Raw genomic sequence first — 23,698 nt, forward strand, 5'->3', positions numbered from 1 at the left:
GTGTGTGTGTGTGTGTGGGTCCCTGTGGGATTGGTGCTGTGTAGTGGCGGGGGGTCCCTGGGAGATTGGTGCTGTGTAGTGGGGTGTGTGTGTGTGGGGGGTGTCCCTGGGGGATTGGTGCTGTGTGGGGGGGGGGGTGCGTGTGGGGGGTGTCCCTGGGGGATTGGTGCTGTGTAGTGGGGGGGGGTCGCTGGGGGATTGGTGCTGTGTGTGGGGGGGGTGTGTGTGTGGGTCCCTGTGGGATTGGTGCTGTGTAGTGGTGGGGGTCCCTGTGGGATTGGTGCCGTGTGTGGGGGGGGGTCGCTGGGGGATTGGTGCTGTGTAGTGGGGTGTGTGTGTGGGTCCCTGGGGGATTGGTGCTTGTGGGTAGGTCCTGGGCCGCGGTGTGTGGGGATCTGTTGTCGCTGGGGTCACACAGGGCTGCCCCGCCCGCTGTTGCGTTGCGTTGCGTTGCGGGGGGAGGGGCTGGACCCGGCACCTGGCACCAGGTGCGGGGGGCGGGGCTGGGCAGGTGCGGGGGCGGGGCTTGCGGGCAGGTGTCTGTGACGTCAGAGCAGGAAGCCGGGGGCAGGTAAGAGCCCGAGGTCCGGCCATGGGGCGCAAGGAGCCAGCGCAGCCGGAGTCCTACGGTGAGGGGGGCTGGGGACCGCCCCGGGGTCCCCAGCCCGGATCGGGGCCCCGCACCCCATGGGCGGGGGGACCCCCCTGCAGGGACACCCCCCAGCTGTGCTCTGTGAGGGGTTGTTCCCCCGGCCCTGTTCCCCCGTAAGCCCCGGCCCCCGGACACCTCTCCCCCCCAACCCCCTTTCCCTCCGCCCCCCGGCCCCCGGGACACCTCTCCCCCCCCAAGTCCCGCCCTCCGATCTCTGCCCCCCCGGGACACCTCTCCCCCCCCAACCGCCTTTCCCTCCGCCCCCCGGCCCCCGGGACACCTCTCCCCCCCCCAACCCCCTTTCCCCCGGGCCCCCGGGACACCTCTCCCCCCCCAAGTCCCGCCCTCCGATCTCTGCCCCCCCGGGACACCTCTCCCCCCCCAACCGCCTTTCCCTCCGCCCCCCGGCCCCCGGGACACCTCTCCCCCCCAACCCCCTTTCCCTCCGCCCCCTGGGCCACCTCTACCCCCCCAAGTCCCGCCCTCCGACCTCTGCCCTCCGGGGTCCCTCTTCCCCCCAACCCCATCCTCCGCCCCCTGCCCCCCCCGGGGCCCCTCGTCTCCGGGCCCTCCTTCTCCCCCCCCCCCCCCACCACACCTGCCCCCGGGGCGGGGAGGGTTTGTTTGCCGTAACAAGGAAACGAGGAAACAGAAGCTCCGGGGAGTCGGACTCCCGGGGTGGGGCAGCGGCTCCGTCCGCTCCCCCGAGGTTTTACCGCCCCCCGTCTGATGGGACCTGTGTGGCGGGAGGGGCACCGGGGGGGGGCGGGCCCCGCGAACCCCCCGGCGGGGCTGGACTCTGGTTTCTATGGGGCAATAAGGAAGCGGGGGGAGGGGCCCGCGCCCAGCTTATCACCGTTTAATTGCCCTTTATGGGTGAGCGCTTATCAGTCCTGACCTTAACCCCCGCCCCCTGGGCGCCTCCTGCAAGTGGGAGCCGGACGCTGGGTCCCCTTCCCCCAACCCATCGCATCGCAGCCTGGCTGCCAGCCCCCTACTCTGACCACCAGCCCCCACTGCCCTCCCAGCGCTGGGGAGAACCCAGGAGTCCTGGCTCCCACCCCTGCTCTAACCACCAGCCCCCACTGCCCTCCCAGCGCTGGGGAGAACCCAGGAGTCCTGGCTCCCACCCCTGCTCTAACCACCAGCCCCCACTGCCCTCCCAGCGCTGGGAGAACCCAGGAGTCCTGGCTCCCAGCCCCCCCTGCTCTACCCACCAGCCCCCACTGCCCTCCCAGCGCTGGGGAGAACCCAGGAGTCCTGGCTCCCAGCCCCCCCCTGCTCTACCCACCAGCCCCCCACTGCCCTCCCAGCGCTGGGGAGAACCCAGGAGTCCTGGCTCCCAGCCCTGCTCTAACCACCAGCCACCACTGCCCTCCCAGTGCCGGGGAGAACCCAGGAGTCCTGGCTCCAGGCCCTGCTCTAACCACCAGCCCCCACTGCCCTCCCAGCGCCAGGGACGACCCAGGCGTCCTGGCTCCACTGGCCCCGGCTCCAACCTCCTTGTCTCCACACAGGGGAGCAGTGCAAATATGACCCTTCCTTTCGGGGCCCGATCCAGAAGAGGTGAGTGACCCCCCCCCCAGCAGGGCTCCCCATCCCCCTCACTCTGTGGGGGTCCCCTGCCCCCGACCTCACCGCTCCCCCTCCCCTCCCCAGGAGCTGCACTGACATCCTCTGCTGCGTCCTCTTCATGGTCTTCCTCGCGGGGTACATCGTGGTGGGGATCCTGGGTGAGTCGCCCCCAGAGCTGCCCCGGCTAGGGGGCAGTGCAGGGTCGGGGGGGCGGATGCTCTGGGGAATTGGGGTGGGGGGCCGGGCCCTACAGGGAACAGGGCGCGCTGGGGAATGGGTGCTCAGGGGGTGGGGGTGTCTGGGGGCCAGGTGCTGTGCGGGAGTGGGGGCCTGGGGGTGCAGGGTGTGGTGGGGCTGGGTAGTATGGGGTGGGGCCCTGGGAGCCAGTCCCCATCCCTCAGCGCCCCCATGTGCTCTTCCCGCCAGCCTGGCTGTACGGGGACCCCCGCCAGGTCGTGTATCCCCGCAACTCCACCGGCGCCCTACTGCGGCATCGGGGGCAATGAGTGAGTAACCCCCATCCCCCGGTCCCCCCCGCTGGGCCAGCCCCCCATGCCTGGCTTGGCTCTGGGCGTCTCACATCCCCCCTGACCCCCTCTCCCCCCAGGGGCAAACCTACCTGCTCTACTTCAACCTGCTCCAGTGCGTCACCTCCCTCAACGTGCTGGCCGCCGCCATGAACGGGCTGCAGTGCCCCACCACCCAGGTACCGCTGCCGGGCCCCTCGGGGTGCCTGGGTTCTCCCCGCGCTGCGGCAGGGGCTGGTGGGTAGAGCAGGGGCTGGGAGCCAGGACTCCTGGGTTCTCCTGGTGCTGGGGGGGCAGTGGGGGCTGGTGGTTAGAGCAGGGGCTGGGAGCCAGGACTCCTGGGTTCTCCTGGTGCTGGGAGGGCAGTGGGGGCTGGTGGTTAGAGCAGGGGCTGGGAGCCAGGACTCCTGGGTTCTCTCCCCAGTGCTGGGGGGCAGTGGGGCTGGTGGTTAGAGCAGGGGCTGGGAGCCAGGACTCCTGGGTTCTCTCCCCAGTGCTGGGGGGCAGTGGGGGCTGGTGGTTAGAGCAGGGGCTGGGAGCCAGGACTCCTGGGTTCTCCCCGGCGCCGGGAGGGCAGTGGGGGCTGGTGGTTAGAGCAGGGGCTGGGAGCCAGGACTCCTGGGTTCTCCTGGTGCTGGGGGGCAGTGGGGGCTGGTGGTTAGAGCAGGGGCTGGGAGCCAGGACTCCTGGGTTCTCTCCCCAGTGCTGGGGGGCAGTGGGGGCTGGTGGTTAGAGCAGGGGCTGGGAGCCAGGACTCCTGGGTTCTCCCCGGCGCCGGTGAGGGCAGTGGGGGCTGGTGGTTAGAGCAGGGGCTGGGAGCCAGGACTCCTGGGTTCTCCTGGTGCTGGGGGGCAGTGGGGGCTGGTTGTTAGAGCAGGGGCTGGGAGCCAGGACTCCTGGGTTCTCTCCCCAGTGCTGGGGGGCAGTGGGGGCTGGTGGTTAGAGCAGGGGCTGGGAGCCAGGACTCCTGGGTTCTCCCTGGCGCCGGGAGGGCAGTGGGGGCTGGTGGTTAGAGCAGGGGCGGGAGCCAGGACTCCTGGGTTCTCTCTGGCACTGGGAGGGCAGTGGGGGCTGGTGGTTGGAGCCAGGACTCCTGGGTTCTCTGGGTGCTGTTGTCCTGGGCCTGAGGCCGTCTGCGGTGATGTCCCGGCCCCAGGTGTGCGTCGCCGCCTGCCCAGACTCCTTCACGGTGGTGCCGGTGGTGATGTCTCAGAACAAGAGACCCGCCGAGGTGCTGACCCAGACGTGGTGCGTGCCCAGCCTGAACCTCTCCGACACCAGCTTGGTGCGTGCCCCCCCCAGCCCCCCCCAGCCCCCCCCAGCCCCCGGCTCCTCCTGGCCGGTGCCGGATGTGACCCACCTTCCATGTCGCCCGCAGACGGTGTCGGAGATCGTGAGCCGGGAGCTCTGCCCGCCGTACACCCTCGCCTCCACGCCTAGTGAGCCCGGGCGCCGGGGTTCCCTCCGGCAGCTGGGGGGTCGGGGGGTGTGGGGCGCTGGGGGGGGGGTGACGTGGTGTCTGGAGCCTTCAAAGGGAACAGACGCCCCCGCCAGCCCCTACTGTCCTGCACCCGGAGGGGGAGGGGAGTCCCGTCCAGCCCAGCCCACACCTGGGGGGAGGGGGAGTCCCAGCCCCACCCACCTCCCACTGTCCTGCACCTGGGGAGGGGAGTCTTGGCTTGGCCCGGCCCAGCCCACACCTGGGGGTGCGGGGGGAGTCCCAGCCCAGTCTGACCCTGCGCAGCCCTGACTGTCCTGCACATGGGGGGGCGGGGAGGGGAGTCCTGGCCCGGCCCAGCCCATCCCCCACGGTCCTGCATCTGGGGGGAGGCCCAGCCCAGCCCAGCCCAGCCCAGCCCTGGGGGGAGGGGAGTCCCCGCCCCCGCCCGGCTCTGGCGGCTTTCACCGGCCCGGAGGCGAGCCTGGGCCCTGTGCAGGGCGCTGTGCGTGTGGAGGTGTCTCGCCGGCCGCGCTGCCGAGTCGTCCTTCCTCCCTCCCGCACGGGGCTGGTGAAACGTGAACACGCCCGGCGTGTCGCACGGAGCCCCCCGGCCCCGCCCCCGCCCCCGCCCCCCACGCGGCTGCTCCCCCCGCAGGCTTCGGCCGCTGCTTCCCCAACCTGAGCGCGGCCTCGATGGACAACTTCGTCCTCCCCGACCTGACGGCCAACGCCAGCCGCCAGCTCGTCACCTCCGGAGCCCAGTGAGTGTCGCCCCGCCCCACGGCCCCGCCCCACCGGCGCTGCCTCGCCGGCACCCCCCCCACTCCTGCCCCACAGCCCTGCGGGTGCCCCACAGCCTGGCCTCGCCAGTGCCCCCCGCTCCTGCCCCACAGCCCTGCGGGTGCCCCACAGGCTGGCCTCGCCAGTGCCCCCTGCTCCTGCCCCACAGCCCTGCGGGTGCCCCACAGGCTGGCCTCGCCAGTGCCCCCCGCTCCTGCCCCACAGCCCCGCCTCACCGGCGCCCCCCACTCCTGCCCTACAGTCCCTGCCGGTGCCCCCTAGCCTCTGCCCCACAGCCCTGCCGGTGCCCCACAGCCCCGCCTCACCGGCGCCCCCCACTCCTGCCCTACAGTCCCTGCCGGTGCCCCCTAGCCTCTGCCCCACAGCCCTGCCGGTGCCCCACAGCCCCGCCTCACCGGCGCCCCCCACTCCTGCCCTACAGTCCCTGCCGGTGCCCCCTAGCCTCTGCCCCACAGCCCTGCCGGTGCCCCACAGCCCCGCCTCACCGGCGCCCCCCACTCCTGCCCTACAGTCCCTGCCAGTGCCCCCTAGCCTCTGCCCCACAGCCCCGCTTGGCCAGCACTCTCCCCAGCCTCTGCCCCACAGCCCCGCCCTGCCGGTGCCCCCCTCCCCTGTCCTGCAGCCCCGCCTCGCCAGCACTCCCCCCAGCCTCTGCCCCACAGCCCCGCCTTGCCGGTGCCCCCCTCCCCTGTCCCGCAGCCCCGCCTCGCCAGTGCCCCCCCACTCCTGCCCCACAGTCCCTGCTGGCACCCCCCAGCCCCTGCCCCCCAGCCCTGCCGGCACCCCTCACTCCAGCCCCACAGCGCCGCCTCCCCACAGGCAGATCATGAAGGCGCTGGATGCAAAGGACATCGGTGTGAAGATCTTTGAGGATTTCGCCAGCAGCTGGTACTGGATCCTCATGTGAGTGAGGCAGCCCCGGGGTCCGCTAGCTCCCCCACCCGACAGGGCTGGGGGGAGGGGCAGTGGGACCCAGGCGTCCTGGCTCGGTTCTCACCCCCTTTCCCCCCCAGCGGGCTGCTGATCGCCATGCTGCTGAGCTTCCTGTTCCTGCTGCTGCTGCGGCTGGTGGCCGGGGTCCTCGTCTGGGTCCTGATCCTCGGGGTGCTTGTCCTCGGCGCCTACGGTAGGTGGGCGGAGCTAGGGGAGGGGGAGGAGCTGTCTGGGGGTGGGGCTAGATGGGGAGGGGCTGTCTGGGGGTGGGGCTAGTGGAGCTAGATGGGGAGGAGCTGTCTGGGGCGGGGCTAGATAGGGAGGGGCTGTGGGGTGGTTGCTTTGGGGTCCCCAGGCGATGGGCTGGGGCCCGTACTGGGGGTCCGGAGGCTGCATGGTGGGGGGCTGGGGATCCTTGCCCTCTGGTGACCCCCACCACCACCCCCCAGGGATCTACCACTGCTGGCAGGAGTACAGCACCCTGCGCGCGGCCGGCGCCACCATCACCAACGTCGGCTTCACCACCGACTTCAGCGTCTACTCCCACGTGCAGGAGACATGGCTGGCGGCCCGTGAGTTGGCCCCTCCCCTCCCCTCCCCTCCCCTGCCCGCCGGGGGCTCTGGGGGCTCTGCCAGCCCCACGGGCACTGGGGCGCCCCACCCTGGGGAGGCCCTCGCGTGGGGGAGCCCTTCAGCCCTGAAACTGGGGGCCTTGTCCCTGGGGAGCCCCCCAGGATTGCGGGTTCGGCTGGGCCGGGCTGGAGTCTCCCCCTGGGGGGGCCCCAAATCCTTCCCGCCGGGGGGCGTCTCTGCTGCAGCCTCACCGCCCTCCCGCCCGCCTGCAGTGATCGTCCTGGCCGTGGTCGAAGGGGTCCTGCTGCTCGTCCTCGTCTTCCTCCGCAAGCGCATCCTCATTGCCATTGCCCTCATCCAGGAGGCCAGCCGGTGCGTGCCCTGGCCGCCGCATTCACCGGGGACCTGCCGGCGCAGGGCTCGGGGGTGGGGCAGCAGTGGGGCTCTCCGGGGCAGGGGGAGGCTGGGCAAGCTGGGCCCGATGGGCCACAGCCGGGACGCCAGGGTAGATGGGCCCGTCGAGGTGCTGGCTGGCAGGTGAGCGCTGTGGGGCTCTCGGGGGGCAGGGCCTGGGGAGGCCTGAAGAGGCACTAACGAGGCCCCCGACTGTCTGCCCGCAGGGCCGTGGGGCACATGATTTCCACCCTCTTCCACCCCCTGGTTACCTTCCTGCTGCTGCTCATCTGCGTGGCCTACTGGGCCATGACCGCGCTGTATCCTCTGCTGGCATGGGGCTCGGGGTCCCCCCAGGCGCTGCCCCCGGCCGCAGGCAGGAGTGTGATGGGGCTCGGGGTCCCCCAGGCGCTGCCCCCGGCCGCAGGCAGGAGTGTGATGGGGTTCAGGGGTCCCCCAGGCGCTACCCCCGGCCACGGGCAGGAGTGTGATGGGGCTCGGGGTCCCCCAGGCGCTGCCCCCGGCCGCAGGCAGGAGTGTGATGGGGTTCAGGGGTCCCCCAGGCGCTGCCCCCGGCCGCAGGCAGGAGTGTGATGGGGTTCAGGGGTCCCCCAGGCGCTACCTCCGGCCGCAGGCAGGAGTGTGATGGGGCTCGGGGTCCCCCAGGCGCTGCCCCCGGCCGCAGGCAGGAGTGTGATGGGGCTCGGGGTCCCCCAGGCGCTGCCCCCGGCCGCAGGCAGGAGTGTGATGGGGTTCGGGGTCCCCCAGGCGCTGCCCCCGGCCGCAGGCAGGAGTGTGATGGGGCTCGGGGTCCCCCAGGCGCTGCCCCCGGCCGCAGGCAGGAGTGTGATGGGGCTCGGGGTCCCCCAGGCGCTGCCCCTGGCCGCAGGCAGGAGTGTGATGGGGCTCGGGGTCCCCCAGGCGCTGCCCCCGGCCACAGGCAGGAGTGTGATGGGGCTCGAGGTCCCCCAGGCGCTACCCCCGGCCACGGGCAGGAGTGTGATGGGGTTCAGGGGTCCCCCAGGCGCTGCCCCCGGCCGCAGGCAGGAGTGTGATGGGGCTCGGGGTCCCCCAGGCGCTGCCCCCGGCCGCAGGCAGGAGTGTGATGGGGCTCGGGGTCCCCCAGGCGCTGCCCCCGGCCACAGGCAGGAGTGTGATGGGGTTCAGGGGTCCCCCAGGCGCTGCCCCCGGCTGCAGGCAGGAGTGTGATGGGGTTCAGGGGTCCCCAGGCACTGCCCCCAGCCGCAGGCAGGAGTGTGATGGGGTTCAGGGGTCCCCCAGGCGCTGCCCCCAGCTGCAGGCAGTAGTGTGATGGGGTTCAGGGGTCCCCAGGCACTGCCCCCGGCCGCAGGCAGGAGTGTGATGGGGTTCAGGGGTCCCCCAGGCGCTGCCCCTGGCTGCAGGCAGGAGTGTGATGGGGTTCAGGGGTCCCCCAGGCACTGCCCCCGGCCGCAGGCAGGAGTGACTCTCACTGGCAGGAGAACAGCGGGTTTATTAGCCGACAGGACACAGCATCGTACAGAGGAGTCAGTGCAGCCGGCAGAGACAGCCAGTCCCATCCACGCTGGGGAGAGGAGGCCCCGAGGGGCCCCCAGAGCCGGGTCCTGGCCCCCTCCTTCGTCTCCCCCCCCCCCCCCCCCGCAGCCCAGACTCACTGCTCCCACCTCCCAGTTCCAATTCAAACCCCTCAGGCTCCACCTCCCCCTTTGTCTGCAGCCCAGAGGTGTCACCTGGGCGCCAGGTTACCCCCAGCAGGAGCCCCCCACCCTGTGTGAGACACACACCTATCCCTCACTACACCACACCTGCCCCCACCCCCGGAACAGGCCCTGCCCCACTCCTCCCCCTCGCCCTCTGAGCCAGCCCGGCCCTGCCCTGCCCTGGGCCAGGCCCCATGTGCTCCTGTTGTCACCCCTTGACGCTCCCCCAGTTATTTGGCCACGTCAGGGTCTCCCCTGTATCGCGTCACCACCAGCAACTCCAGCCTCCCCGGCTGCTCCGCCATCTCGGGCAACGAGACCTGCGACCCCAGGGTGAGTGAGCCGGGCGGGGACCCTGGAGTCCGGGCTGCTCCCCACCCCCGCTCTAAGCACTGCTCCCCTCTCCTGGAGCCCAGGCTCCAGCCCCCTCATCCTGCTAGGGGCTGGGGGCTGAGCCGGCCGCCGGGGTCCACGTGCCCAGCTGTGACTCTCCCCACAGACGTTCAACGCCTCGCACTACAGGCCCTGCACGGCCGTGAGCTGCAGCTTCTACAAGTACAACGTGGACGGGCTCTACCAGCGCAACCTCTTCAACCTGCAGCTCTACAACGTGCTGGGGCTGCTGTGGGCTGCCAACTTCGTGCTGGCGCTGGGGCAGTGCGCCCTGGCCGGCGCCTTCGCCTCCTACTACTGGGCGCGCGACAAGGCCCGGGACGTGCCCGCCTGCGCCGTGGGCGGCTCGTACCTGCGGGCGCTGCGGTGAGCCCCCGGGGTCCCCCACCCCCAATCCCCTGCCCTGCGCTGGTCTCCCCTGGGGTCCCTGGGCCGTGCCCGCCTGCGCCGTGGGCGGCTCGTACCTGCGGGCGCTGTGGTGAGTCCCCGGGGTCCCCTGCCCCTCGCTGGTCCCCCACCCCCAGTCCCCTGCCCTGCGCTGGTCTCCCCTGGGGTCCGCCTCACTGATCCCCCTGCCCTGGGCCGTGCCCGCCTGCACCGTGGGCGGCTCGTACCTGCGGGCGCTGCGGTGAGCCCCCGGGGTACTCTGCCCTGCGCTGGTCTCCCCTGGGGTCCCCCCGCCCTGCGCCTCGCTGATCCCCCTGCCCTGGGCCGTGCCCGCCTGTGCTCTGGGGAGCTTGTACCTGCGGGCGCTGTGGTGAGCCCCCCAGGGGTCACCCTGGCCCCCACTGCCTCTCCCCAGCCCTGCTCCCCATGGGTGCCCCCCAAGATGCACCCACCTGCGCCTTGGGAGTTCCTGCTGGGTTCTCTCCCTGCAGGTACCACACGGGCTCGCTGGCTTTTGGGGCGCTCATCCTGACCATCGTCCAGCTGATCCGCATCATCCTGGAGTATCTGGACCATAAACTCAAAGGTGGGGCCCCTGGGGGGCAGAGTGGCCCCCCAGCCTCCCCTAGTGCCCCCGTTCCTGCTTTCTCCAAGAGAGCAGCCCATGGAAGTCTGAGCCCGTTGGGGTGCTCCCGCCCTGGGCGCCCCGCCCCCCGGGCTCCCCAGCTCCCTCTGCCAGCACATGCACATGGCCCCGAACGTCTGCCCCTCACAGCCCTGCCCCCCAGCTCCTGGGTGCCTCCAGCTGGGCCAGTCCCGCAGGCACTGAGCTGCTTGACCTTGTACCCCGAACCTCACCCTGCCCCAGTCCTGGTCCCATCCTGGGGTTCTGGGGACCCTGAAACATTGTGGGGTTCAGTGCCGTACCCCAGTCCTAGGCCCATCCTGGGGTTCTGAGGACCCCAAAATATTGTGGGGTTCAGTGCCATACCCCAGTCCTGGGCCCGTTCTGGGGACCCCAAAACATTGTGGGGTTCAGTGCCATACCCCAGTCCTGGGCCCGTTCTGGGGACCCCAAAACATTATGGGGCTCAGCACCGTACCCCATCCTGGCCCCATCTCGGGCCTCAGGAGACCCTGAAACACTGTCGGGTTCAGCACCATACCCCAGTCCTGGGCCCATCTCGGGCCTCAGGAGACCCTGAAACACTGTGGGGTTCAGCACCGTACCCCATCCTGGGCCCATCCCGGGGCTCAGGGGACCCTGAAACACTGTGGGGTTCAGCACCGTACCCCATCCTGGCCCCATCTCGGGCCTCAGGAGACCCTGAAACACTGTGGGGTTCAGCACCATACCCCAGTCCTGGGCCCATCCCGGGGCTCAGGGGACCCTGAAACATTGGGGGGTTCAGCGCCGTACCCCAGTCCTGGGCCCCTCCTGAGGCTCAGCACCCCCCCGTCTCAGGGGCCGGGGTGCAGAGACCCCCCACGGGGCCGTGGGAACCCGGACGTGGCTGACGGGCTCCCCTCCCCTCCCCCCAGGAGCCCAGAACCCCTTCACGCGCTGCCTCCTCTGCTGCCTGAAATGCTGCTTCTGGTGCCTGGAGAAATTCATCAAGTTCCTGAACCGCAACGCCTACATCATGGTGAGGCCGGGGGTGACCCTGGGGGGTCCCGTGGTGCCCGTTCAGCTGGTGGAGGAGCCCAGGGGCGTTGGGGGTGTCCTGTGGGTGTGAGGGGGAGCTCTCGGGCAGCGGGTGTGGGGGGCATAGCTGGAATGACCCCCCCCTTACTGGGCTGTCCCCCCAGATCGCCATCTACGGGAAAAACTTCTGCACCTCGGCCAAAAACGCCTTCAAACTGCTCATGCGCAACATCGTCAGGTAGCCGGACGCCTGGGTCCTCGGGGGGGGGCTGGGCTGGGCTGGGCTGGGCTGAGACTGGTTTGGGGGGTGGATCTGGGTCTGGCACGAGAGTTTGGGGGCCGGTGGGAGAGGGGGGTTGGGAGGGGGGCCGGGCGCTGACCCGTGGGGCTGTGTGAGCAGGCAGGGGAGGTGTGGGGCACCCGGGGGGCCGGGCGCTGACCCGTGGGGCTGTGTGAGCAGGCAGAGGAGGTGTGGGGCACCCGGGCGCTGACCCGTAGGGCTTTGGGAGGGGAGCGGAGGTGTGGGGCGCCCGGGGGGCCGGGCGCTGACCCATGGGGCTCTGCCCGCAGGGTGGTGGTGCTGGACAAGGTGACGGACCTGCTGCTGCTCTTTGGGAAGCTGCTGGTGGTGGGGGGCGTCGGGGTGCTCAGCTTCTTCTTCTTCTCGGGCCGCATCCCCATCGACGACCCCCGGTTCCGCTCGCCCACCCTCAACTACTACTGGCTGCCCATCCTGGTACGGCCCCTGGGGCAGGGCTCCCTGGGGGTGGGGATGGGCTGGGGCTGCCCCCTCTCCCTGACCCCCATTTCTCCCGGCAGACGGTGGTGGTGGGCGCCTACCTGATCGCCCAGGGCTTCTTCAGTGTCTACAGCATGTGTGTGGACACCCTCTTCCTCTGCTTCTGTGAGTGCCCCGGCCTGGCGTGGGCGGGAACGACCCCGGCTGACCCCCATCCCGGCCTGGTGTGGGCGGGAACAACCCCGGCTGACCCCCTGTCCCGCCCCGACGTGGGCGGGAACGACCCCGGCTGACCCCTCCCTGTCCCGGCCTGGCGTGGGCGGGAACGACCCCGGCTGACCCCCTGTCCCGCCCCGACGTGGGCGGGAACGACCCCGGCTGACTCCTCCCTGTCCCGGCCTGGTGTGGGCGGGAACGACCCCGGCTGACCCCCCCCGTCCCGGCCTGGCATGGGCGGGAACGACCCCAGCTGACCCCTCCCTGTCCCGCCCCGACGTGGGCGGGAACGACCCCGGCTGACCCCTCCCTGTCCCGGCCCGGCGTGGGCGGGAACGACCCCGGCTGCCCCCGGCCGGGCGGGGCTCACCACTGTCTCCCCGCAGTGGAGGACCTGGAGCGGAACGACGGCTCGCAGGAGCGGCCGTACTACATGCCGGCCTCGCTCATGCGCATCCTCCACAAGAAGAACCAGCAGGTGGAGAAGAAGAAATAGTCCCTCCCCGCTGGCCGCTCCTCCCCTGACCCAGCCGCCCCCTTCATCTCCTGGCCTCCCGCCGGCCCTGCCTGTGTCACTTCCTGTCGGGAACTGTCTCACGTCTGTGCCCAGGGACCACGTCCTGTCCCTAACTGACTTCCTCTGGCCAGGTGCCACTTCCTGTCCCTAACTGACTTCCTCTGGCCGGGTGCCGCTTCCTGTCCCTGACGTGTCATTTCCTGTCTGACACAGTAACTCTTTCTCTGGCCAGGTGCCACTTCCTGTCCCTGACGTGTCATTTCCTATCCGACACAGGCCACGTCCTGTCCCTAACTGACTTCCTCTGGCCAGGTGCCTCTTCCTGTCCCTGACATGTCATTTCCTGTCTGACACAGTAACTGACTTCCTCTGGCCAGGTGCCACTTCCTGTCCCTGACGTGTCATTTCCTGTCTGACACAGGCCACGTCCTGTCTGTAACTGACTTCCTCTGGCCAGGTGCCTCTTCCTGTCCCTGACGTGTCATTTCCTGTCTGACACAGTAACTGACTTCCTCTGGCCAGGTGCCTCTTCCTCTCCCTGACGTGTCATTTCCTGTCCGACACAGGCCACCTCCTGTCTGTAACTGACTTCCTCTGGCCAGGTGCCACTTCCTGTCCCTGACGTGTCATTTCCTGTCCGACACAGTAACTGACTTCCTCTGGCCAGGTGCCTCTTCCTCTCCCTGACGTGTCATTTCCTGTCCGACACAGGCCACCTCCTGTCTGTAACTGACTTCCTCTGGCCAGGTGCCGCTTCCTGTCCCTGACGTGTCATTTCCTGTCTGACACAGGCCACGTCCTGTCTGTAACTGACTTCCTCTGGCCAGGTGCTGCTTCCTGTCCCTGACGTGTCATTTCCTGTCCGACACAGGCCACGTCCTGTCTGTAACTGACTTCCTCTGGCCAGGTGCTGCTTCCTGTCCCTGACATGTCATTTCCTGTCCGACACAGGCCACCTCCTGTCTGTAACTGACTTCCTCTGGCCAGGTGCCGCTTCCTGTCCCTGACGTGTCATTTCCTGTCCGACACAGGCCACCTCCTGTCTGTAACTGACTTCCTCTGGCCAGGTGCCGCTTCCTGTCCCTGACGTGTCATTTCCTGTCTGACACAGGCCATGTCCTGTCTGTAACTGACTTCCTCTGGCCAGGTGCTGCTTCCTGTCCCTGACGTGTCATTTCCTGTCCGACACAGTAACTGACTTCCTCTGGCCAAGTGCCTCTTCCTCTCCCTGACGTGTCATTTCCTGTCTGACACAGGCCACTTCCTGTCTGTAACTGCCTTCCTCTGGCCAGGTGCCACTTCCTGTCCCTGACGTGTCATTTCCTGTCCGACACAGGCCACTTCCTGTCTGTAACTGCCTTCCTCTGGCCAGGTGCCACGTTGCGGCTGTAACTGTGACTCCCTCTGGCCAGGTGCCACACGGCCCGTGGGACTGGCCCTAAACCGCCGCCACCGGCCGCAGCTGAGATTTTATTAAAGACACTTTGGAGAGGACGGGGCTCCGCTCATCCCTTCACACGCAGCTGGGGTGGGGGGCAGGCGGGGGTTATGGGGCGCTTGGCCTGCAGCGTAGAACCGACTTGTGAGCACAGGAACCAGCAGCTGGGGGGGGACCTCCTGGCCCTGTTGTGATGGGGTTGGGGGCCCCAAGCTCTGCATTTCTCCCCCCCCCCCCCCGCCCCTCAAAACCCCAGGCAGGAGTGACGCTCACTGGCAGGAGAACAGCGGGTTTATTAGCCGACAGGACGCAGCGTCGTACGGAGGGGTCAGCGCAGCCGGCAGAGACAGCCGGTCCCAGCCACGCTGGGGAGAGGAGGCCCCGAGGGGTCCCCGGAGCCGGGGCCTTTGTCTCTCTCATCCCAGCCCAGACTCACTGCTTCCACTTCAAGCCCCTCAGGCTCCACCTCCTCCTTTGTCTGTAGCCCAGAGGTGTCACCTGGGCGCCAGGTTACCCCAGCAGGAGCCCCCTGGCCGGGTGGAGCAGAGCTCAGGGCCTGTGCTCCTGCCCCCCACAGTGTGTTTCCTGTAGCAATAGTGCCTCAGCCCCAGCCCTGCCCCCCCACACCCTGAGCCTAGCACTGGCCCTAGTCAAAGCACACCAGCCCACAGACCGCCCCCCCCCACACTGCACCCTGCAGTCAGCACAGCTGTGACGCCGCCCCCCCCCTCCCCACAGCACTCCACCCCCAGCTGGATGTGCTGCTGGAAACACCTGCTGGGGACCCTCAGACCCAAGCCCCCAGCACTCAGGCTGAACCCCAACATCCACAGCCGGACTGGGCCAGGCCTAACCCCCATAGGACAGCACCCCTCCCTCAGCCCTGCAAACTGCCCCCCCCATAATGTGCAAGTCCTGCCCAAGGACCCCTGCCTTTCCCCCCCCATGTGCAAAACACTCCCTCCCCCCATGGCCACCCCCAACTCCTGCCTTGTGCTCCCCAGTCTCACCCCCATGGCCCCTGTGTGAACCCCACCTGGGCTGCCTGCAGCTTCTCCAGGCCCACACCCCAAAAGCCTCTCCTGCCAAGGTAACTAAAAACTCCTGGCCCCCCCTTTCACCCTGAGGTACCCGCAATTTCCTGCAGGGTCCACTGCCGCCAAGGGTTCAGGCCTGCCTGGGGGGTATAAATGGGGCACGAGGACACCCCATAATCCCTGAGTCCAAAGCAAAGGGGCAGCCCCTTGGGCCCCCGCCAGCCAGGCAGGAAAGGGTTAACACCGGCAGCTGGCAGCCAGGCCCTGGAAGGGGGCTGGGCCCTCACGCAGCACCAGGACCCCCGGCCCGGAGGCGAGGGCGCTAGGAGAGCCAGGGGGCCAGGCAGGCCTGGTAGACACTGTGGTTGGAGTGCCAGGCCGTGTGCTGAACGCCGGGCACCAGGCACCGGGCGATGGCCCCGCGGGCATCCAGCGTCTTCAGCCCGAAGGTGTCATGCAGGTAAACCTGGTGGGGGGCAGGGGCTATAGGTTCACAAAGCCCTTCCCTGTCCCTCTGTCCCCCCGGCCCTGCGAGAACCCGGGAGAACCCAGGAGTCCTGGCTCCCAGCCCCTGCTCTAACCCCCGGCCCCCACTGCCCTCCCAGCACCGGGGAGAGAACCCAGGAGTCCTGGCTCCCAGCCCCTGCTCTAACCCCCAGCCCCCACTGCCCTCCCAGCACCGGGGGGAGAACCCAGGAGTCCTGGCTCCCGGCCCCTGCTCCAACCACCAGCCCCCACTGCCCTCCCAGCACCGGGGGGAGAACCCAGGAGTCCTGGCTCCCGGCCCCTGCTCCAACCACCAGCCCCCACTGCCCTCCCAGCGCCAGGGAGAACCCAGGAGTCCTGGCTCCCGGCCCCTGCTCTAACCCCCAGGCCCCACTGCCCTCCCAGCGCCAGGGAGAACCCAGGAGTCCTGGCTCCCAGCCCCCGCTCTAACCCCCAGCCCCCACTGCCCTCCCAGCACCGGGGAGAGAACCCAGGAGTCCAGGCTCCCAGCCCCTGCTCTAACCACCAGCCCCCCCTGCCCTCCCAGCACCGGGGAGAGAACCCAGGCGTCCGGGCTCCCAGCCCCTGCTCTAATCCCCAGCCCCCACTGCCCTCCGAGCGCCAGGGAGAGAACCCAGGCGTCCCGGCCCCTGCTCTAACCCCCAGCCCCCACTGCCCTCCCAGCACCAGGGAGAACCCAGGAGTCCTGGCTCCCGGCCCCTGCTCTAACCCCCAGCCCCACTGCCCTCCCAGCACCGGGGAAAGAACCCAGGCGTCCGGGCTCCCTGCCCCTCCCCGTTCCACTCACCAGCTGCTGTTCCATGTCTGTCACCGTCTCATTGAGGTCGTAGAAGGCGAAGAGGCTGTTGGCGGGGGAGGGAGGGTCACAGTGAGCCGAGACCCAGCCCTGAGGTGGCCCCAGTGTGTGACCTGCTCGCCTGGCACCTCCTGGCCCCCAACCCCCACCCCATCACCACCTCCCCAGCCCAATTTGTGTTCTCCCCTGCCCCCACCCTTGGCTCCTCCCCACTGCCCTCCCCGCGCCTGACCTGGACTGCCAGGGGGTGATCACCCCGTCATCTGGGCCCCCGACCAGCACCAGCTGCCGGATCCGCAGGAGGTTCTTCCGCCATGCTGGGGACAGAGGGGAGGCAGTTACGGGGGTTTGGGGACCCCACCTCCACACCCCACCTGTGCTGACCAGCCCAGGCAAACCAGGCCCAGGGTTGTGGGGAGGGCACCAGTGGGGGTTGGGGCTGTGGCTGGCAGGCTGAGGGGCCGTCAGGGGGCCGAGCTGGGGGCAGCCTTACCTGTGGCGTTGGGATGGGCTCTCTCCCCATTGAGCAGGGCCAGGAAGTTGCTGGAGTTGAGGTAAAGGTCTCGGTGATGTGGGTCTGGAAGGCAGAGGGCTGGGGTCAGGGCCTGCAGGAGCCGCCGAGCCCCCCGCCCCGCCCCGCCCCGGCCCCCATCTCACCGTTCCAGTAGTTGCAGATGGAGACGTCCTGGCCCAGGCGGGTGTAGCAGAACCGGTACAGGTTGGACTTCATGTACCGGGGAAAGAGCCAGCGCAGGTACTGGGTGTCTGCGGGGTGAGGGCGTCCGGCCAGGCTCGCTCAGTGCCCCCCGGCCACCCACCGCCATACGGCCCCATCTGGGGTGACCCCCAGTGCCCCCCGGCCACCCACCGTCGTACGGCCCCGTCGGGGGTGAACCCCAGTGCCCCCCGGCCACCCACCGCCGTACGGCCCCATCTGGGGTGACCCCCCAGTGTCCTCCTGGCCACCCACCGCCGTACGGCCCCGTCGGGGGTGACCCCCAGTGCCCCCCGGCCACCCACCGCCGTATGGCCCCGTCGGGGGTGACCCCCAGTGTCCCCCCGGCCACCCACCGCCGTACGGCCCTGTCGGGGGTGAACCCCCAGTGTCCCCCCGGCCACCCACCACCATATGGCCCCATCGGGGGTGAACCCCAGTGCCCCCCGGCCACCCACCGCCATACGGCCCCGTCTGGGGTGACCCCCCCATGCCCCCCCAGCCACTCACCACCATACTGCCCCATCTGGGGGGCAGACAGGGAGATGAAGGTGTCCACATTGTGGTCAGCCATGGTGGAGATCAGCGCCCGGCAGATGAGCCCCCCTGGGGGGACACAGCACATGGTGGGGGGGAGCAAAGCCACTGGGCTCCCCTGGCCCAGGCTGGCCTCCAGGGCCGATGCACTTCCCGGGGGGCAGCAGGGCCCCAAAGCCTGTCCCCCTCCCCTGCCCCCTCAGTCCTGCCCCCAGCCCTGTCGGTGCCCCTCACTCCCACCCCGCAGCCCCTGCCCCCCCAGCCATGGCAGGGGCCCAGCCGTACCCTGGGAGTAGCAGATGAGATGGAGGCCGTCAGCTGCGTTCTGCATGATGGGGGAAACGGCTGTGCGGAACCCCTCCACCTGCACCCAGAGCGGCTTCAGGCTCTGGCTGCGATCGAAGAGATCCACCACCGTCACATTGGTGCCAGGGTGGCTCTGTGCCGGGGAGAGGCGCGTCAGAGCCCGGCTGGCTGGCCCGGCCCGGCCCAGTCCACAGTCCCCGGCCCAGCCCCGCTGCACACGGGGGGTTCGTTACGTGGGGAGCTGGCGAGAGCCTTCCCAGACGGGCTTGGCGCTGCTCCGGAGGCCATGCACCTGCAGCTGCGAGGAGGGGACCGGCGCAGGAACCCGGCAGGGATCCACGGGTACAAGGCGCCGGTCGACCCTGGTGGCTGAGCCAACAGACACGCTGCCCGAGGGCTGGGAACCCACCGCTCTCAGCCAGGCCAGCGGCTCCCGGCTGGGGCGGCTCAGCGCCCACCTCCATGGGGCTTGGCCCCGGGGGAAGGCGCCTGGTCCCCACGCGACGCACCGGAGCGGCGAGTGGTAACAGCAGCAGGAGCAGGCAGCGCCACCACCCCCTGCGCTCGCCGCGCAGCCGTGACCGATTCGGGTGTGAGGAGTGAGTGAGGCAACTCCAGAGCCCCACGTGCAGGTGCCAGGCAAGTGTGGGGTCAGAACCCAGGAGTCCTGGATCCCAGCCCCTGCTCTGACCACCAGGCCCCACTGCCCCCAGAGTTGGGGAGAACCCAGGAGTCCTGGATCCCAGCCCCTGCTCTGACCACCAGCCCCCACTGCCCCCAGAGTTGGGGAGAACCCAGGAGTCCTGGCTCCCAGCCCCCCGCTCTGACCACCAGCCCCCTGCCCGCCCCGAGCCGGCCGGGGACCCAGGCGTCCGGCGCACCTGGCTGATGAAGCGGCGCAGGGGGGTGAACTCGGCGGGGCTGTCGAAGAGGCCGTGCACCACCACGACGGGCTTGTAGGAGGCGCCCAGCGAGAGCAGGAGGCCGAGCGGCAGCAGGAGGAGGGGGGCCAGGGCCCCCCAACTCCTCAGGGGTCGCCCCGGCATCCTGCGGGGCCGCCGCCACCGGGGTCTGCGCAAGAGAGAGCGTGAGCGGGGCCCGGAGCCGCTGCCCCCGGGAACCCAGGCGTCCGGCTCCCCCTCCCCCTCCCCCCGCCCCGGGAACCCAGGCGTCCGGCTCCCCCTCCCCCCGCCCAGGAACCCAGGCGTCCGGCTCCCCCCCCCGCCGCCCAGGAACCCAGGCGTCCGGCTCCCCCCCCCGCCGCCCAGGAACCCAGGCGTCCGGCTCCCCCTCCCCCCGCCCAGGAACCCAGGCGTCCGGCTCCCCCTCCCCGCCCAGGAACCCAGGTGTCCGGCTCCCGCTCCCCCCGCCCAGGAACCCAGGCGTCCGGCTCCCCCTCCCCCTCCCCGCCCAGGAACCCAGGCGTCCGGCTCCCCCCCGCCCAGGACCCCAGGCGTCCGGCTCCCCCTCCCCCCCTCGGGAACCCAGGCGTCCGCGGCGGGGGGAACTCACCCGAGTGAGGCCTTGTTTACCTCCCCCCCTCCCCCTCCACGTCACTTCCGGGGCCGGGGCCGGCCCCTGGGAACCGCCCCGGGTTGCCTAGCAACGGATGAGCGTTCTACGGCCCCCCCCCAGGCGTGTGTCCCCCCCCCCCCAGGCGGGAGAGAGCCCAGGCGTGTGTGTCCCCCCCCCAGGCGGGAGAGAGCCCAGGCGTGTCCCCCCCCCAGGCGGGAGAGAGCCCAGGCGTGTGTCCCCCAGGCGGGAGAGAGCCCAGGCGTGTGTGTCCCCCCCCAGGCAGGAGAGAGCCCAGGCGTGTGTCCCCCAGGCGGGAGAGAGCCCAGGCGTGTGTCCCCCCCAGGCGGGAGAGAGCCCAGGCGTGTCCCCCCCAGGCGGGAGAGAGCCCAGGCGTGTGTCCCCCCCAGGCGGGAGAGAGCCCAGGCGTGTGTCCCCCCCAGGCGGGAGAGAGCCCAGGCGTGTCCCCCCCCCAGGCAGGAGAGAGCCCAGGCGTGTGTCCCCCCCAGGCGGGAGAGAGCCCAGGCGTGTCCCCCCCCAGGCGGGAGAGAGCCCAGGCGTGTCCCCCCCAGGCGGGAGAGAGCCCAGGCGTGTCCCCCCCCCAGGCGGGAGAGAGCCCAGGCGTGTGTCCCCCCCCAGGCGGGAGAGAGCCCAGGCGTGTCCCCCCCCAGGCGGGAGAGAGCCCAGGCGTGTGTCCCCCCCCAGGCGGGAGAGAGCCCAGGCGTGTGTCCCCCCCCAGGCGGGAGAGAGCCCAGGCGTGTCCCCCCCCCAGGCGGGAGAGAGCCCAGGCGTGTCCCCCCCCCAGGCGGGAGAGAGCCCAGGCGTGTGTCCCCCCCCAGGCGGGAGAGAGCCCAGGCGTGTCCCCCCCCAGGCGGGAGAGAGCCCAGGCGGGAGAGAGCCCAGGCGTGTCCCCCCACCAGGCGGGAGAGAGCCCAGGCGTGTCCCCCCAGGCCCGCACGCGAGCGGATTGCAGGGCAAACACTGGGCTGGGTAAGGGCCTGTTAAGAGGCGCTGAGGACACTGGGCGGCTGGCCAGCCTGCACGGGGGGGCCCTGCACCCGCCTCCCCCGCCCCCCCCCCGGCTGCGTCGGATGGCCCAGCCCGCCCCCGCCCCCCCCACTGTGTCCGACGGCCCAACCCGCACCTGCCTCTCCCGGCTGCGTCGGACGGCCCAGCCCGCACCCGCCTCTCCTGGCTCTGTCGGACGGCCCAGCCCGCACCCGCCTCTCCTGGCTGCGTCGGACGGCCCAGCCCGCACCCGCCTCTCCCGGCTGCGTCGGACGGCCCAGCCCGCACCCGCCTCTCCCGGCTCTGTCGGACGGCCCAGCCCGCACCCGCCTCTCCTGGCTGCGTCGGACGGCCCAGCCCGCACCCGCCTCTCCCGGCTCTGTCGGACGGCCCAGCCCGCACCCGCCTCTCCTGGCTGCGTCGGACGGCCCAGCCCGCACCCGCCTCTCCCGGCTCTGTCGGACGGCCCAGAGCTGGGGAGACCCAGCCCCGACCAGCACGTCCTGTCCCCTGACGCAGCACCTGGGCCGGGCGTGGCGCGTCCCTGTGTACAGCTCCTGGCGCGAGGCCGGGACAGGAAGCCAGCGGCCAGGCCAGCGCGACTGGTTCTGCCAGGCCCATTGCCTCACGCCGCAGGTGCCAGCCCCACGCCCCAGGGTCCCCCGACAGGCGGAGCGACGCCGGGCCAGGGGAGAGCCCTCAGCGAGGCCACGATCCCACAGCCCCGCTGGCAGCCCCCCGGCGCTGAACCCCAGGGCTGGCGAGTTCCCTGGCAGGTGGGAACACGGGCACCCACCGGCACCTGGGACCACGCACCCTGGCAGAGCCAACGGCCAGGCTGGGCTGGGCCGGGCTGCTACCCTTTCAGCCCGGTCCCCACCGCCTCCCGGGTCGCCTTCCAGAGGCTCTGAGCACATCGCTCTGAATGCCGGGTCGGGGCCTGCACATGGCTACAGGCAGAACCACTCTGATCCGGCGCCTGGGACTGGCCTGTGTCCCGGTGCCGGGTCGGGGCCCTGGGACTGGCCTGTGTCCCGGTGCTGGTCCGGCGCCCTGGGACTGGCCTGTGTCCCGGTGCTGGTCCGGTGCCTTGGGACTGGCCGGTGTCCCGGTGCCGGGTCGGGGCCCTGGGACTGGCCTGTGTCCCGGTGCTGGTCCGGCGCCCTGGGACTGGCCTGTGTCCCGGTGCTGGTCCGGCGCCTTGGGACTGGCCGGTGTCCCGGTGCCGGGTCGGGGCCCTGGGACTGGCCGGTGTCCCAGTGCTGGGTCGGGGCCCTGGGACTGGCCGGTGTCCCGGTGCCGGGTCGGGGCCCTGGGACTGGCCTGTGTCCCGGTGCCGGGTCGGGGCCCTGGGACTGGCCGGTGTCCCGGTGCCGGGTCGGGGCCCTGGGACTGGCCGGTGTCCCGGTGCTGGTCCGGCGCCCTGGGACTGGCCGGTGTCCCGGTGCCGGGTCGGGGCCCTGGGACTGGCTGGTGTCCCGGTGCTGGTCCGGCGCCCTGGGACTGGCCGGTGTCCCGGTGCCGGGTCGGGGCCCTGGGACTGGCCGGTGTCCCGGTGCCGGGTCGGGGCCCTGGGACTGGCCAGTGTCCTGGTGCCGGGTCGGGGCCTGCACAGTCCTACCCCTCTGGTCCGGTGCCCTGCAGCCTGGCCGGTGCCCACGGGGTCAGCGTTGTCCAGCCCATCACCCCTCGCCCACCGCGGGCAGAGACACGTCGGGGTGACTGGCAGCTGAGCGACAGCCCCGACGGCGGAGAGCCGGGCCTGGGCCTGGGCCCAGAAGCAGGGACCCTGGGCCCAGCCAGGCGGAGCGGTCTCATGGCTGACTGCCGGGTGCTGCTCTGCCTGCGGGGAGGGAGGGAGCTCCCAGCTCCGGGCCGGCCATGAGAGGCGGGTGGCAGACACGGCTGTGACCCCCCCCAGCGACTCGGTAACTGGGGGCGCCGATCGCTACCAGCCGGGCCGCCAAATCCCAGCACAGGGCAGTGCCTGCTCACCTGCTGGCAGCTAACCCGGGGCCGTGCCCTGCCGCACTGGCCCCCGCCGCCTCCGCTCCCAGCCACAGGCGGCTTTGGTTCTGCCCCGGCGGCACTGTGATCTCACCGCCGGCTTTCACTGCCCTCGGCCCGGCCCAGCCTGCACGGGGAAGTGGAGCCGCCCAGTCAACAGACTTCCCCACATTGCTCCCACTCCAGGGAGCAAAGTGCTCTGGGAGCGAGGCCTAGGGGTTAGAGCAGGGCTGGTCTGCAGGACTCCTGGGTTCTCCCTGGTGCTGGGAGGGCAGTGGGGGCTGGTGCTTAGAGCAGGGGCTGGGCACCAGGACTCCTGGGTTCTCTCTGTCGCTGGGAGGAAAGTGGGGGCTGGCGGTTGGAGCAGGGCTGGGAGGGCAGTGGGGCCTGGTGGTTAAAGCAAGGGCTGGGAGCCAGGACTCCTGGGTTCTCCCTGGCGCTGGGAGGGCAGTGGGGGCTGGTGGTTGGAGCAGGGGCTGGGAGCCAGGACTCCTGGGTTCTCACCGGCGCTGGGAGGGCAGTGGGGGCTGGTGGTTAGAGCGGGGGCTGGGAGCCAGGACTCCTGGGTTCTCCCTGGCGCTGGGAGGGCAGTGGGGCTGGTGGTGGGGGCGGGAGCCAGGACTCCTAGGTTCTCCCCGGCGCTGGGAGGGCAGTGGGGGCTGGTGGTTAGAGCGGGGGCTGGGAGCCAGGACTCCTGGGTTCTCCCTGGCGCTGGGAGGGCAGTGGGGCTGGTGGTGGGGGCGGGAACCAGGACTCCTGGGTTCTCCCCGGTGCTGGGAGGGCAGTGGGGGCTGGTGGTTAGAGCAGGGGGCGGGAACCAGGACTCCTGGGTTCTCACCGGCACTGGGAGGGCAGTGGGGGCTGGTGGTTAGAGCAGGGGGCGGGAACCAGGACTCCTGGGTTCTCACCGGCACTGGGAGGGCAGTGAGGGCTGGTGGTTGGAGCAGGGGCTGGGAACCAGGACTCCTGGGTTCTCACCGGCGCTGGGAGGGCAGTGAGGGCTGGTGGTTGGAGCAGGGGCTGGGAACCAGCACTCCTGGGTTCTCCTGGCGCTGGGAGGGCAGTGGGGCTGGTGGTGGGGGCGGGAGCCAGGACTCCTGGGTTCTCCCTGGCGCTGGGAGGGCAGTGAGGGCTGGTGGTTGGAGCAGGGGCTGGGAACCAGGACTCCTGGGTTCTCCCTGGCGCTGGGAGGGCAGTGGGGTTTCCTGATGTCCCCCCGAGCTTTAACAGGCTGCCGCAGCTGTGGGGAGGCTCTGGGGACGCCGGGCCGGCCGGGCGCTGTCCGTGGCCCGTCACACCGGGGCGGGAGGGGCAGGGGCACGGAGGGGAGAGCCCCGGGGACC

The 23,698-nt window shown here is 70.9% G+C and overlaps 2 protein-coding genes across 5 annotated transcripts; one reads left to right on the forward strand and one right to left on the reverse strand.

Annotated features, from left to right (window-relative positions):
- Window positions 1–1,962: 1,962 nt before the first annotated feature.
- On the forward strand, window positions 1,963–13,983 carry SLC44A4 (solute carrier family 44 member 4). 2 transcript variants are annotated; one of them, XR_012648595.1, is made up of 21 exons: window positions 1,963–2,218; window positions 2,312–2,385; window positions 2,654–2,733; window positions 2,818–2,933; window positions 3,911–4,039; window positions 4,133–4,193; window positions 4,851–4,956; window positions 5,816–5,899; window positions 6,010–6,122; window positions 6,379–6,501; window positions 6,775–6,874; window positions 7,123–7,215; window positions 8,826–8,928; window positions 9,095–9,354; window positions 9,867–9,961; window positions 10,918–11,021; window positions 11,185–11,258; window positions 11,591–11,756; window positions 11,840–11,924; window positions 12,362–13,014; window positions 13,095–13,983. XR_012648595.1 is itself a non-coding variant. In XM_075017634.1 (20 exons), the coding sequence occupies exons 3-20, from the start codon at window positions 2,730–2,732 to the stop codon at window positions 12,469–12,471; spliced, it is 1,926 nt and encodes a 641-aa protein (XP_074873735.1). In that variant the 5' UTR covers window positions 1,963–2,218; window positions 2,312–2,385; window positions 2,654–2,729; the 3' UTR covers window positions 12,472–13,983. The 2 variants fall into 2 exon arrangements, 1 of the variants encoding a protein (XP_074873735.1); XM_075017634.1 differs by having other exon boundaries at window positions 12,362–13,983.
- A 936-nt stretch (window positions 13,984–14,919) lies between these two features.
- On the reverse strand, window positions 14,920–22,554 carry PPT2 (palmitoyl-protein thioesterase 2). 3 transcript variants are annotated; one of them, XM_075017683.1, is made up of 9 exons: window positions 22,344–22,554; window positions 18,710–18,899; window positions 17,808–17,961; window positions 17,496–17,591; window positions 16,928–17,035; window positions 16,764–16,847; window positions 16,503–16,587; window positions 16,262–16,316; window positions 14,920–15,433 (listed from the first exon to the last, which is right to left on the reverse strand). In XM_075017683.1, exons 2-9 carry the CDS (start codon window positions 18,872–18,874, stop codon window positions 15,290–15,292), a joined length of 891 nt encoding a protein of 296 aa, XP_074873784.1. In that variant the 5' UTR covers window positions 18,875–18,899; window positions 22,344–22,554; the 3' UTR covers window positions 14,920–15,289. The 3 variants fall into 3 exon arrangements, with proteins under 3 accessions (XP_074873784.1, XP_074873783.1, XP_074873782.1); XM_075017682.1 differs by lacking the exon at window positions 22,344–22,554 and adding an exon at window positions 20,485–20,561; XM_075017681.1 differs by lacking the exon at window positions 22,344–22,554 and adding an exon at window positions 19,341–19,390.
- Window positions 22,555–23,698: the final 1,144 nt, after the last annotated feature.

The sequence above is a fragment of the Carettochelys insculpta genome, chromosome 22 (assembly GCF_033958435.1).
Source record: "Carettochelys insculpta isolate YL-2023 chromosome 22, ASM3395843v1, whole genome shotgun sequence".
Classification (NCBI taxonomy): Eukaryota; Metazoa; Chordata; order Testudines; family Carettochelyidae; genus Carettochelys; species Carettochelys insculpta.

Bases quoted from the DNA above. Each gene is read 5' to 3' on its own strand.
- SLC44A4 (XM_075017634.1), top strand. The intron at 4,040-4,132 runs GTGCGTGCCCCC...TGTCGCCCGCAG, and splicing joins ACCTCTCCGACACCAGCTTG to ACGGTGTCGGAGATCGTGAG. The intron at 9,962-10,917 runs GTGGGGCCCCTG...CCCTCCCCCCAG, and splicing joins TCTGGACCATAAACTCAAAG to GAGCCCAGAACCCCTTCACG.
- PPT2 (XM_075017683.1), bottom strand. From the start codon at position 18,874: ATGCCGGGGCGACCCCTGAGGAGTTGGGGGGCCCTGGCCCCCCTCCTC. The intron at 16,317-16,502 runs GTCAGGCGCGGG...CCCCGCCAACAG, and splicing joins ATCACCCCCTGGCAGTCCAG to CCTCTTCGCCTTCTACGACC. The intron at 15,434-16,261 runs GTGAGTGGAACG...GCCCCCCACCAG, and splicing joins CAGACATGGAACAGCAGCTG to GTTTACCTGCATGACACCTT.